At 45.0% G+C, this 13,713-nt stretch overlaps 1 protein-coding gene across 2 annotated transcripts in view; it reads right to left on the bottom strand.

Moving 5' to 3' along the window:
• Window positions 1-4,134: 4,134 nt before the first annotated feature.
• Window positions 4,135-13,713, bottom strand: part of LOC134751865 (rho guanine nucleotide exchange factor 1-like) — a 97,418-nt gene continuing 87,839 nt past the window's right edge. For both annotated transcript variants that reach the window (XM_063687387.1, XM_063687383.1), the window contains exons 9-17: window positions 12,575-12,759; window positions 11,568-11,732; window positions 10,577-10,721; window positions 10,059-10,171; window positions 9,434-9,547; window positions 7,607-7,794; window positions 6,137-6,338; window positions 5,323-5,607; window positions 4,135-4,273 (exon numbers count right to left, since the gene is read on the bottom strand). In XM_063687387.1, coding sequence (XP_063543457.1) covers window positions 5,340-5,607; window positions 6,137-6,338; window positions 7,607-7,794; window positions 9,434-9,547; window positions 10,059-10,171; window positions 10,577-10,721; window positions 11,568-11,732; window positions 12,575-12,759 — 1,380 coding nt within the window. In that variant the 3' untranslated portion in view covers window positions 4,135-4,273; window positions 5,323-5,339. The remainder of the gene's footprint in view (window positions 4,274-5,322; window positions 5,608-6,136; window positions 6,339-7,606; window positions 7,795-9,433; window positions 9,548-10,058; window positions 10,172-10,576; window positions 10,722-11,567; window positions 11,733-12,574; window positions 12,760-13,713) is intronic.

The raw sequence follows: 13,713 nt of genomic DNA, 5'->3' as shown, positions 1-13,713 counted from the left end.
AGATATCACATTCGCATCCAATGCCCTTGCTCGCTCTATTCTAAACTGGAGGGTAGAAACAGACGTGGAGTCGCTGTCCGATCACCGGTATATCCGGTTTGACCTCTCCACTCCCACAGCCACACCGAACAGACAAACCCAACCTAGAGCAGGAGACGGTCCGAAATGGGTGACTAGGAAACTAGACCGGCAACTTGCAAAGGAGGCAGCAATTGTTGAATCGTGGGGAGCCCCTGCCGGCCCAGTGACAGAACAGGTAGATCACGAAGCCGACAATCTTGGCGCAGCTCTTACTCGCGTTTGTGACGCGGCAATGCCAAGAGCGAAACCCTTCATACCGAAGGAACAGGTATACTGGTGGCGACCAGAACTCCGACAACTGCGGAACGCTTGCGTGGCTGCGCGCCGTCAGTATACCAGATACAGAAGAAGGCGTACTCGAATCGAGGCCGATGAGAATATCCTGTACGATAATTATAGGGCTGCTCGTACAGTCTTGCAGACGGCTATTGCACAAGCCAAGGAGGCGGCGTGGGAGGAGTGGCTCGAGACACTAAATAGAGATCCCTGGGGAAGACCGTATCGGACTGTGCGGCAAAAACTTCGACCTTGGACCCCCCCACTAACAAGTAGTCTCAAGCCGGACCTCTTGGAGCGAGTCGTAGGAGCTCTATTCCCACAGAGGGACGAGTTTGTTCCACCATTGATGCCGCCTATTACAAGTCTACCAGAAGTGGTGACAGAAATACCACCAGTGACAGAGGTGGAACTCAGGATGGCTATTCTCAAACTCCGCTCAAAGAAAACTGCCCCCGGGCCAGACGGCGTACCAGGAAGTGTTTTGGGGATAGCACTCAGTGAATGGGAGGAGAAAGTCAGAGCCCTCTTCACTACGTGCTTAACTCTCGGGCGGTTTCCCGAACGGTGGAAAACGGGAAAATTGGTGCTGATCCGAAAGGATGGACGCCCGCCCGATCAGCCGTCGGCCTATCGCCCCATCGTGTTGCTCGACGAGATGAGCAAACTTTTTGAGCGAATAATAGCCACTCGTCTCACCAGGAGTATGCAACCGGGTCTTAGCGACTGCCAGTACGGATTTCGCCCACTTCGGTCCACACTGGACGCGATCGCGCGGGTCAGAGACTTCGCGCAAGAGGAAGTTTCACGGGGTGGGGTGGTAATGTCTGTATCGCTCGACATCTCCAACGCATTCAACACCCTACCCTGGGAAACAATAAAGGCGGCTCTAAAGTATCACAGCGTGCCCGAATACCTGCAAAACCTAGTGGCGGATTACTTTGCCGTGCGCTCTGTGATATTCCCAACTGCTAACGGCTGGGGGCGAAGACAAATGTCGTGCGGTGTTCCACAGGGCTCAGTGCTGGGCCCGCTCCTGTGGAACATAGGTTATGACTGGGTCCTACGCGGGGCCACTATGCCGGGAGTCAGCGTCACCTGCTACGCTGACGATACCCTGGTGTCGGCTCGCGGTAGGACCCACAGAGAGGCTGCCCACGTAGCTACAGCAGGGGTAGCATACGTGGTCCACAGAATACGGGCACTGGGCCTAGAGGTGGCTTTACACAAATCGGAAGTCCTGGTTTTTCATGGGCCTCGCAACAAACCACCACATGGCTCAGAAATCACTGTAGGGGGAACTTCCATTGCCGTCGGGTCAACGATGAAGTATCTGGGACTCGTCCTCGACGGCAGGTGGAAGTTCGAAGAACACTTTCGGCGATTGGCTCCAAAGCTGATGGCTGCCGCTGGAGCGCTCGGGCGGATCCTCCCGAATCTGGGTGGGCCAAGAGGAGTATGCAGGCGGCTCTACATAGGTGTGGTCCGCTCTATGGCGCTTTACGGGGCTCCGATATGGGCGGATACCCTGAGAGCCCGAAACGCGGCCCTACTACGGCGGCCGCAGCGGGCCATAGCTCTCAGGGCAGCTAGAGCGTACCGCACCGTTTCACACGTAGCAGCCTGTCTTCTGGCTGGGAGCCCGCCCTGGGACCTCGAAGCTGAGGTCCAATCCAGCGTATACTGGAGGGTTATGCGAGCAAGAGCAGAAGAAAACTGGCCTGGACCTCAGGAGGTCCGAAAATGGAGGGAGGAGGCGCACGACGTCCTCTACCATAAATGGACGGAGCGACTTGAAATCCCGGGTGCTAGCCGGGATCTAGTTACTGCTGTTCGGCCCGTTCTGAAAAAATGGGTCGAACGTAAACACGGCACACCCTCATTCCACCTCACACAGCTGCTGACGGGGCACGGTTGCTTCGGCTGGTACCTGTGTGAGAGGGTAGGACGGGAGCCAACCACAGAGTGTCATCATTGTGACGGGAGAGCCGTGGACACGGCCCAGCACACGCGCGAAGAGTGCCCTGCTTGGGCGGAGCCTCGCGCTGTCCTGTCCACGGCTATGGGAGGAGACCTCTCACTTCCAGCACTAATTCACCAAATGGCTGACAGTGAGGAGGCGTGGGTGGCAGTAGCCAACTTCAGTGTCGCAGTGATGACGCGAAAGGAGGCTGCTGAAAGAATGCGCGAGGACGACGCCAATTCGCTTCCTCAGCGCCGCAGGAGGATAGGAAGGCGGCGAAGAGCCTTCGCAGCCAGAGTGCTGCCGCTACTGCTGCCGCCTTAACGGGAACCTGAGGGTGATGGATCGGGAGTTCCATCACCCGCCTGAAGAGGTTCTGAGCTGGAGGGCCCTCCAGTGTTCCGAGGCGCCTTCAGCGGAGGACGCTGCATGAGCAGCCACCACAGAATGGGTCCCAATAGGCAACGCTGACGGGGTATCGGAAGTTGGCAGCCGCGTTCCCGAAACCCCGTCCAAAAGCGAGCGGTGGAACACCCCAGGGGTTTTAGTCCGTGTGAGTCGGACATACCCACTCGGCTTCTCCCGGGCCGGGTGGGATCCATAACGGATTTCCCCTGGGTCAAAAAAAAAAAAAAAAAAAAAAAAAAAGGTTGTACTGTTACTTATGTTATTATTGTAATAAAACAAATGTTGCGAATCAACCATATGTTTTATTAGTCAATCAAATATTTAAAAACAACAATTATATTACCTGACTCAAAAAACTCCTTCATTTACGATTTACCTACTTATGTTCAAAGAAATAAATGGTGACAAAATTCATAAAGATAGATTTAAAATACTACTCGGTAAATACGACAAATTTTCCTTTGTTTTTTGACTTTTACACCCATCTACTGCACAATCATTTCGTGGTTTCGGCATTTCGAAGCGTAGGCGCGGGAAACGCGCGGTGCGAGCGCTCAGGCGGGCGTTCGGCGGCCCTCTGTCGGTTGTATCGTCGACGATACGCCGAGCGGTAGGCATATAGCGCGTGGCCTTGAGCGAGTGAAGGAGGCCTGGCCCAACCATAAGCTGAACGCAGCCTTTGCACCAGCGACCAGCGCCATCTTGTTTCTTCTTCTTCTTCGTTCCACTCTTTACAGAGTGGTCGTGGCCATTATGTAATCTTTTTAACGACTCGATTAACAAAATACGCTTCTAAAATACGTAATGAAAATATAATTAATAATGGCTTTGTGAGCTGCACACTTTGTGAACCCCCTTCGCTCCGTCATTTTTAAAAATTCAAAAACTAAACTGACATATAATCCATATTAATATCGAACCTGCTCACAAAATTTCTTAAAAATCTTAGTTCTTTTCTCAGTACACGCCGCGCCCTCGACCAGTGAAGACGTGTCGTGTCTCCGTGAAGACGGTCCTCGTAAATTGGACCGAAACATGTCGAGCTATTCGACTTAATAATACGTGAGTGACCCGGTTTAAAATAATCTAATATTCTTAAAAATCGTTTAAAGAATTCGACATTAAAGAAAAGCCGGAAACACGACAGCATTTTTTTCCAAGCCTAAACGTAGAATACTTGTTCGCTTGGTCAAAAGTATCATCATCATATCAGCCTTCTATCGCTCACTGCTGAGCATAGGCCTCTCTTCCAGTACGCCATTTATCCCGGTCCTGAGCCAATCTCATCCAGAAGTGACCCGCAGTCTTCCGAATGTCGTCCACCCAACGAGCCAACGGAAGCCAGGCACTCCTTTCGTCTGAAAGCGGCCACGATGGTCAAAAGTGTATGTAGCATGGACTCACCACATTGTCCTAAAGCTTCGGCCACGGCCAGGTCGGCCACCTGCGCGTAGCTGTCGGCCGGCACGCCTAATAGTTCGGCCACTACTGCGCTTTTGGCCCGCAGGGATCGGTTGATCACTTCGTCTAGGCGGCGTAGTTGTTCTGCAATGGAATTATAAATAAAGTGGTTAGTATTTATGTACAGTCAGTTGCAGAGAAAAGGTACCCCCCCTGCATAGAAGTTTGTATGCAAAGGTGCTAAGCGAATAGTATTGCTGACTGTACTTTTTTGTGGTCACAAGAGGAAATAAAATAAAGGCTTATGTTATATAAATGAAATACTTGTTATAAAAGTTGACTGCCATTTGTTTTTTTTTACTTATTGGACAAACTCGTCAAACAAAGGGTCGGCAACGCGCGTGTAATATCTCTGGTGTTGCAGGCGTTCATAGGCTACGGTAACTGCTTACCATCAGGCGGGCCGTATGCTTGATTGCCACCGACGTGGTATAAAAAAAAAAAAAAAAAAAACTGCATTCGTTAAATGTGATATAGTTGGTCAAACAAATCTTGTCAGTAGAAAAAGGCGCGAAATTAAAATTTTCTATGGGACGATATCCCTTCGCGCCTACATTTTTCAAATTTGCCGCCTTTTTCTACTGACAAAATGTGTTTCACCAACTATACTTAAGATGTTTATCAGGTGATCACTCAAAACAGGTGTATGCTTTTTTTTCAAAAGTAGAGTAAGTTTATAAGCCGGTTTAATTTTTAGAATACGTCGTAAATGAAGCCTCATTTAAACTATGAGCATTTACCTATGTAACGCAATACGCGGCAGAATAGGTTTGAATAACTTCATCCAAACCTTTTTACCTCCTTGAAAGTATGAAATGGAGTTTGAAAGTTAGTGTGGAAGTATTCTAGGGAGTTTTAAAGAAATTTTATGCGCATTCCAGGCAGAGCTTTTTTTTTAAATATTAGTCGCTCTTATAGGCGTGTGCGCTCGCTCCGTCCTCGCTTACTGTGACAGAGACTGTGTGATTTCTAATGTGTCACCGGTGAACCTAATGTATGCAATAAGGATCACAAATCGTCGGTTAATGCACAACGATGTTTAAGCTTACCTTGCGGTGTAAAGCCTCCAGCGCCCGCGGCGGCGGGGCCTCGTGGGTGGAGATGCGGGGCATGGTGGGGCGTCTGAAGCGTACCTTGTGGTGTGAAGGCTCTAATGGCGGTGTGCGCCTGCTCGGCCCTCGCCGCGCTCACGGTGACGGCGGCCTGCGGTTCTAAAGCCCGCGGCGGCGGGGCCTCGTGGGTGGAGATGCGGGGCATGGTGGGGCGTCTGAAGCGTACCTTGTGGTGTGAAGGCTCTAATGGCGGTGTGCGCCTGCTCGGCCCTCGCCGCGCTCACGGTGACGGCGGCCTGCGGTTCTAAAGCCCGCGGCGGCGGGGCCTCGTGGGTGGAGATGCGGGACATGGTTGGGCGTCGTGGTCTGCCAAAATAAACATTGGAAATTAATTCCTCCAATCCTATAAATGCGATATCGGATCAGCGATGACAATCTCAATTCAATTATTTAAAATCTCGATCCTGATTTCATAGTATCTAAATTTATCAAACATGCATTTATGTGATAGTAATATTGTCTTCGGTTACCGCGATAGTTACTCATGAAATAAAACTATGAAAACGGATTATATCGCGTATATTGAATTTATAATACATCCCGACGTTACGAACTCTTTACAGCGTCCGTGGTCAACGGGTGACTACCCCGTGGTCACCCGTTGACCACGGACGCTGTAAAGAGTTCGAAACGTCGGGATGTATTATAAATTCAATATACGCGATATAATCCGTTTTCATAGTTTTATTTTATGTGATAGTTATATCGACCATCTACTAAACATGTTAATAGAACGGCATACAACATCTTTTCGAACAAAGTGTGCCAGTATTGTCTCTTGGACAACGGGACAGGACACAACAACACAAACACAAAAAAAAGAATTCATACTTACACATGCTTATCCTCCCTATCAACAACTTCATCCTTTTCCCGTTCCTTCTCTTTCTCTTCCTCCTGTTTCTCGGCTTCCCTCTCTCTTTCCCTCTCGGCGCTGACCGCTCGTTCCCTCTCTCTCTCGGCGCTAACTCTGTCCCGCTCTTCGGCCGCGGCGGATTTCTCGGAAGCGTCGGATGGGTTGCGGGATACGTTGCTTCCTGTAGATACAAAAAATGAATTTTATGTCTTTGTGATAAAGTATAATTTTTTCCGGCCTTCAGCATAGTATTATTTATTTTCTGAGTTACATTTCCATCCAAATTTTAACATAAGTACCCTATGTAATGATTGTGGTAGAAAGTGGTGGTACTAAATACCTTATTTACTATTATTTATAATATAAAGCCTATTTCTATGGCAGGTTGTGTCTGTGACTTAAACTCTGGTGCCAATACCTATAAATACCTGAGAATGGTAATTTAAAAAGATGAGATAATCTGTCTTTTAGTGTACTGTGTAGTGTTTTTGAGTTAAATCGTGTTAAGGCGGGATTCCACCAGTTATGGCACAAGCATATTCAGTGCAAAAATGCTTGTACCGTGTGCCGCCACTCGTGGAATCCCGCCTTTAGTAGGAATGGCTACGTAGGAAGGCGGCTCACTCCGCGATTTCGTCGCGTCGCTACAAGTACACGCGGCCCACACCAATTTCGGTGTCTAACCATATAGTTGCCGCGCACAGCTACGGAACGGACGCCTGCTCGCGCTTGCGCCACCTAGCGGTCATATCTGTCGTAATACACGCGTTTTGTTAGAGAGTGGATCTTCTGTAGATAGATAGATAAATGATTTATTTGTACAGCTGCAATTACACACAATATTAATTTACAAACACATCAGAAGAAAAAAAATACTAATTACTACTTACACTAACAAAGAAATAAAATTATAACGAAAATACCCTAATAAAAATGAAACAGAAATGGTGTAAAATTATGTGCAAACTGTGTGCGTTGCAGCAGGACAAAAGGGTCACGGCTCAGTGATACGCTTCGCTCTTTGGAGCAAAGCACTGATTTTCTGCCGGGACCCAGGTCACAACAGATAATATATATACGATGTGCTCACGTAAGCGGAATGAAATGTACCGTGTAAAGTGTGATTATATGTGCATGTCGTGTGATAATTACTCGATTAAACATTAAGACTGTAGGTAAATGACCCGTGTGTAGTGTACTGTGTGTAAGTCTCCAAGTCGTGTGACATTTTAGTTGTGTGGCATCAGCCCCACCATGTTATATCCTGAAATCTGCAACCAAATAGCCGAATGGAATCCCAGCGGTTTGTTTTTCAAGAAGTATTTTTTTAAAGTGACTTTTAAATGTCTTTTTAGATTTAAGCTGTCTTAAAGGCGGGGGGATATCATTCCAGCACTGTACCTACCCAGTAGTGTTATTTAATCTGTGACGTAGGCATTAGGCACGTACCCTCGTCGTCGGTGGCGCGGCTGGCGGCGGAGGCGGAGGCGGAGGCGGAGGCGGAGGCGGAGGCGGAGGCGGAGGCGGAGGCGGAGGCGGAGGCGGAGGCGGAGGCGGAGTGCGCGTGCTGCGGCGTGAGGCCGGCCTTCTGCTCCGCGAGCTTGGCCAGCGGACACTCCTGGATGTTCTTCACCCATCTGTAACGAGATAAGGGAATTTATTATTTATTTATTTTATCATATAGTAACTTATACTAGAGCGGTACTGTCATAGTAAATTTTGTAACCCCGGTAAATTCACTGCCATCTGTCGACACACTTTAAAACTAAAAATGAAGATTTATAAAAATACGACAGAATGTATTTAAATATAGATAAATGATTTTTTTTATTTGCATTAATTATTTTTATGATTTTGACCCATGTTCTTTCACTGATATGCGTTAAAATTGATAAATAACAAACGAAACCGTCAACGCCATCTATACGACTGTAGGCCAAAACTAGTAGCGCCCTCTGAACGAGAATCAAATTTTCTTGATTTTCGAGGCACGTTTTTTACTGAGACTGTATCTATCTATTACGGAGTTATATCTATCTTTGATTTTATTTATTAAATAGGAGGCAAACGAGCAGACGTGTCACCTGATGGTAAGCGATTACCGCCGCCCATGGACATCCGCAACACCAGAGGAGTTGTAAGTGCGTTGCCGGCCTTTAAGATGGGAATACGCTCTTTTCTTGAAGGTTTGAAGGTCATCTCTCTCTCTCTGTGATCGCTCCCTCATGACTGAGGATCGTGGTCATCAGTGGATGTGGATGCTACACACCTCGTTCTTTTAATCTGCCTCCATCGGTGCCTGTCCATCGCGTCTCCGACGACCGAGCAAAAGCTGGTCGAGGATGGGGCCCCTTTTACTTGATCGCTCCATCTAGTTGGAGACCGTCCCCGGCCTCGTTTGCCCTCCGTGTTTCCAACGATGATCAGCTTTTCAAGGCTTTCATCTCCCCTCCTCATTATGTGGCCGAAGTAGGACAATATGCGCTGCTGACAGACTGTGGATAGGCGAGTCATATCGGTCCGGAAATACCGCAGGCGACAGTTCATTCCACAGTTTAGCTGTGCGAGGCAGGAAGTTTCTTCTTTGGTAATGTTGTCGCGTAGGGCGATGGCGAAAAGAAGCTGCAGGGATTAATCCGAACAATTCCTCGGAGCACTCCCCGTTATACACGCGATAGAAGATGCAGAGCGAGGCCACATCTCTACGCAGCGCCAAGGAATCAAGCCGTTCCGAAATACGCTGGCAGTCGACAATTAGAGTCGCTCTTCGCTGGATGCGGTCCAGAGGGAGAAGCTGGTATTGTGGTGCCCCTTTGGGTGGCTGGTATTGGGGTGGGGGAAAATAACGATCTACGTACGTTTTTAAATCTGTCCAAAAGAGTTAAAGGGAGAGTTCGTGAAGTGAAAAGTTGTAAACGGCGGCCAGTTTAAAATCTTACTTGAACATTGCAGTAATAAAATTTATAATTAAGCTAATTTTGTGGTTTAAGTCACGTATTGTTAATCGCTCGCTGCTCATGCACTGTTAGTGCTTAAAATAGAGAACAAGGCTCTCCCAAACATGTCGCGTGAGTAATTAAAAATACGTTAGTTAAACCATAAAATAAGCTTAATGTTTAGTATGTCTCCTGGCAGTTAATCTGATTCAGAATTTATGATTATAATAATTTACTCGACATCTTGTCTCGATCGAAAATGTACACTTTTACTCTGAGAACAAAGCCGCGAATGGACAGATAGACGGACAGACGTAAGGTTGGTATAAGTTGTACATACGTGGCGTATTCGGCGGGTGTGTTGGCGGACAGTTCGTGCATCTGCACGCCGTTGATGTTCATGAGGAAGAACGTGTTGCGGGCCGCGGCGTTCGGCCGGAACAACACCTTGTCCCTGACATACACACAAACATATATTAGTGACGTAAAATAGATCAACAAACTAATTATTATCATAGATCTTAACAACAAAACTTCCGCGAGACACGGGCATATTAAATATATTAATAACGGGTCACTCACGTATTTTAAGTCGAAAAACATGTCGAGCGTTTTTCGACTTAAAATACGCGAGTGACCCGTTATTAAATTATTTAATATTATCATAGATCTATTCCGTCAAAGATATTTTCTAGAAATATTATATAAGCGCATTATGGCTACGGAACAGCCGAGCCTCGACTTGATCGAAAAGAATCAAATTTTTTTCATTGGCCAAGGTTGATTCAGTAGGAAAAGACGGGAAATTGTAGAAGCCAAGGTACGATCTTCCATAAAATTTGGAATCTCACGCTTTCTACAAACAAATTGGTTTGAAAGAATAACAATTCACACTGCGACACTCAAACTTAGCGATTCTCCATAATTTGCGCTGGACACACTTTACGCGTAACGATAACACTTACCATTTGACGAGTGGCGAGAGCGCCCCCTGCTGGCTCGGAGCGGGAATAGGTCGTAGAACAAACTTGTCGCCTTCCCGTTGTAGCAATACCAGGACGTCAGTCAGCATCAAGGCCTGGAAACATGAGCTATTGTTAAATAATAGTTTGTAATCATTTTGCAAAGCAAAAGACGTTTTGACCCTTAATTACCCCAGCAAAACGTTCCGTCAAAAATTCCCAATTCGATGACCGGTATTTCGAGTAATTGGCAAAATGTCCTGCTGCAAAAACTAACTATCTTTGTAAAATCTAGAATTCACTATTTTTCTTGTAAAAGAGAAAAATTTGCGAGTGAAAATATGGGAAATATGTTCTTGCCTTTGGGTGCTCGCAATTTTTGGGCTTTTGCAGTTAATTTTCAAATTAAAATTGCAAGTTAAACCTCAATAAATTTTTACTTCTTTGAAGTTGAATAACACTGTGCAGCATCTTCAAGCAGCTAGAAAAAAGCTAAAGTTGTGGAATATAATTGAACTCACCAGCACGCTAATCTTCTTGTTACCATCATGCCTGATAGCCAAGTCTCCTTCCATGCGAAGTTGTCTCTGAGTTAAGTCCAATCTGCGAAGCTCCTCCCATTCGCTTCCAGCACGAATTTCTAGCTTGTTCTGGATTGTTCGAAGCCTGTAAACAAGATAATCAAGTCAATTATTTCACATCGGAAATAAGTAACTCATGAACTCGTTTTAGCTCAGTGATGGCTTCATATTGTAAATATAGTCTCATTTGGCAGGGTCGCCATGTGAGGTTCAACATTATGCAATGTTATGTAACTATGGTCATTCTTAGCATTCATTTTCGGAAATCTCGGGATTACTGGGGCTAATTTTGTATGGTAAATATAACTGGAAGGACAGAGCACACCGGCATACATGCAGGTGAGCTAAAATGTTAGAGCCGTGCACACATCACAACACATCACGCAAGCGGTGTGCCGTCGCTCATAAGAATCTGTATATGCCACAGGCACGTGCACGTCCAAAAACACGCATCCGTTGTGTACAGGCCTTAATTATGTCTGTGGACTACTAGAGATACTAATACTGGAGAGAAGTAAGGCTTCCAAATTCGAGCGAGATGCCATTTTATCAAGCTTTTATTTAACTTGGAATGGAAATTATTAATTATTATATGTTTGTACGGGTCAAATCTTGCAAGTTAAATTTGACCCACTTCCCGACTTCCAATGAAGCTAGAAAATTTGCATACATATGTAAATCGGATGACAATGCAATATTATGGTACCATCGAGCTGATCTGATCGAGACAGGATGTGGACACAGGAACTCTGTGATATAAGAACGAAACCTAATTGTGTTTGGGGTTTTTAGAATCATCTCGATGAGTACTAGTTGCCTGAGGAAAGGAAAGTACAGTCAGCGATAAAAGTGTGTGTACCTTGTATAAAACAGAAATTTTTGCCAAAAACTTATTTAACTTATTCTAGAAGTATGGAGTTTAAGGACATACCTGTGGTCGTTCTCTGCGGTCCTGATGGCAGTATCGACACTTTGCAGTACATCTTTGGCGGTGTCGTGCGCTTTCTTCAGTTGTGCGATGTCCTCGTCCGTGTCCGCGTCGGACTCGCAAACCGTGTCCACGATGCCTTGCAGGAGGAGCTGGTATTTTGTCAATCTGGAATGTAATATTTACAGTCTATATTGTGGTACTTTACCGCACTAATGCGATCATTAGCACATTATGAAACTATGTCGAAAATTTAAAACACCATGTACTGTAAAACTTTGTAGAGTCACCATCACCATCAGATAGATCGGAGCAGCCGGAAGTGCCCAAAAATATCTGAACACGCACTCTAGCACCTTGATAGTCGAGGCGTGATCAGATATTTGTGAGCGCCTTGGCCGCTCCGATACATCTGATGGCGACTGTAAGATACATGTGCCAATTTGCTATTTTCGCTTGATAAAACATTACGATACAAGCGTAATGTTTTATCAAATTAAAGTTTTCATCACTGTAAAAGGTTAAAGGATAAGCGGAGGAAGATTAAGCGATAACAGGTTGGTTGGTTGCTAGGAGACATAACAGAGTGATTGGAAAATGTTACCCTAAAAAATTTAAGTATTGAAAAATACTGACATTATTAAAAACCAGAAGCTCTGTGATCCATTCATCTCGTGAATCCTTATGGTTCCGCCATTTAGAAAATTTTCCAAAAACATAATCCACAAAAAAATCCATATAATTATCGAACCTACTCACAAAATTTCATGAGAATCGGTTGAGAAATTTAACCTGTATGAAACAACCGGATACGGAAGCATGTTTGCCCAAGGTGAAACGGAGATATTTCGCACTCATTCGATCAAATACTATCCCAACCTTTGCCACTAAACATTTATCTTTCTCCCTAATACCAACAATGTTTTCAACGTTTCTGATTGCTGATTGAATACAATGATTACTGTTTTAATATCTTATTTGCTGCTGCTCAAATAGTGTCCCAAACTGACCTCTGCCAGACGCAGGCGAGTAGATCTCTCAATTGCAATCTTCCACATCTCGGTAACTGTTCACGGGCGGATAGAAAATGGTGTAGTTCTTTGTTCTTCCTGCGACGCTCGCGGAGAGTCTCCAGCGCCAGGCGCTGGCCGCGGCAGAAGCGGGACAGGCACGACGAGTAGCCAGAGTCCCCCAACTATGGAAAAAACGACATGAGCTTTAATACATCAATAATCACTAGGTATTTGTATTTTCTCAAAGAAAGTGTGTGCGTGTAATTTTTAAGGGGATCCCATTTTTATTTTATTTATTTATTTAATAAAATACAGAGTATTCATACAATAATCATAGCCCCGCAAAACTCAATAATGAGTTTGACTGTGGGGTCATCAGTCTCTAGTTACATTTGTACTTAACTTAATTTTATAGTAGTGCAATTACTACAAAATATTGAGGTAGTGTATTTTTAACATAGATTTAAATTTAGACTTCTTATTTTCACATCTTATGGCTTCGGGCAAACTATTAAGCAAATATGGTATTCTTTTCCTAAGGGCTCTATCCCCGTAGTAGTTATTAATTCTAGGAACGCATAGTTTGCCTGAAGTCACAGCCTTTGTGATGTAAGTGCCCCAATGACCTTCGATTTGAATCCCTTAGTTTTCTAATGTTTTTTGTAGCTTATCATATTATAAGCAACGGATTTTAGCAATATAGTATCCCATATTTACTTCAAAGTTCATTGTTTTCGAAATATTTGGCATCAAAGTTGAACAATTATAGGCCAAAAAACTGGTTTTGTGGCCATAACTTTTGTGTTAATTAGTTTAAAATTAAAACCTTAGACAAATTTTTAGAACCCAAATATGTAGATTTCGTATGAGTAAGATCTTTCACAGCAATCGAGATACGAAAAAAGTGTTTTTTTAGACAATGTTTAAAACAATCATAAATAAATAAGTATACATTTTTTTCACAATCCGGTAGACAAAAATGTAGATAAAAGATTGAAGAACCGATAGCCGCTTGTCTTATAATTCTATATGTAGTGCAAAAGTAGGAGATACGATTCAAAACTTGTCAAAAATCGATGAAAACCTCAGGTAGCCCCTTAAGCGCGATTGAAGTCAAACTTCTTTGACGATGACGT

Source organism: Cydia strobilella, chromosome 23, assembly GCF_947568885.1.
Source record: "Cydia strobilella chromosome 23, ilCydStro3.1, whole genome shotgun sequence".
In the NCBI taxonomy this organism is placed as follows: Eukaryota; Metazoa; Arthropoda; class Insecta; order Lepidoptera; family Tortricidae; genus Cydia; species Cydia strobilella.
Note: the sequence above shows the minus strand (reverse complement) of the source record. Positions and strands in the feature narration are given on the sequence as shown.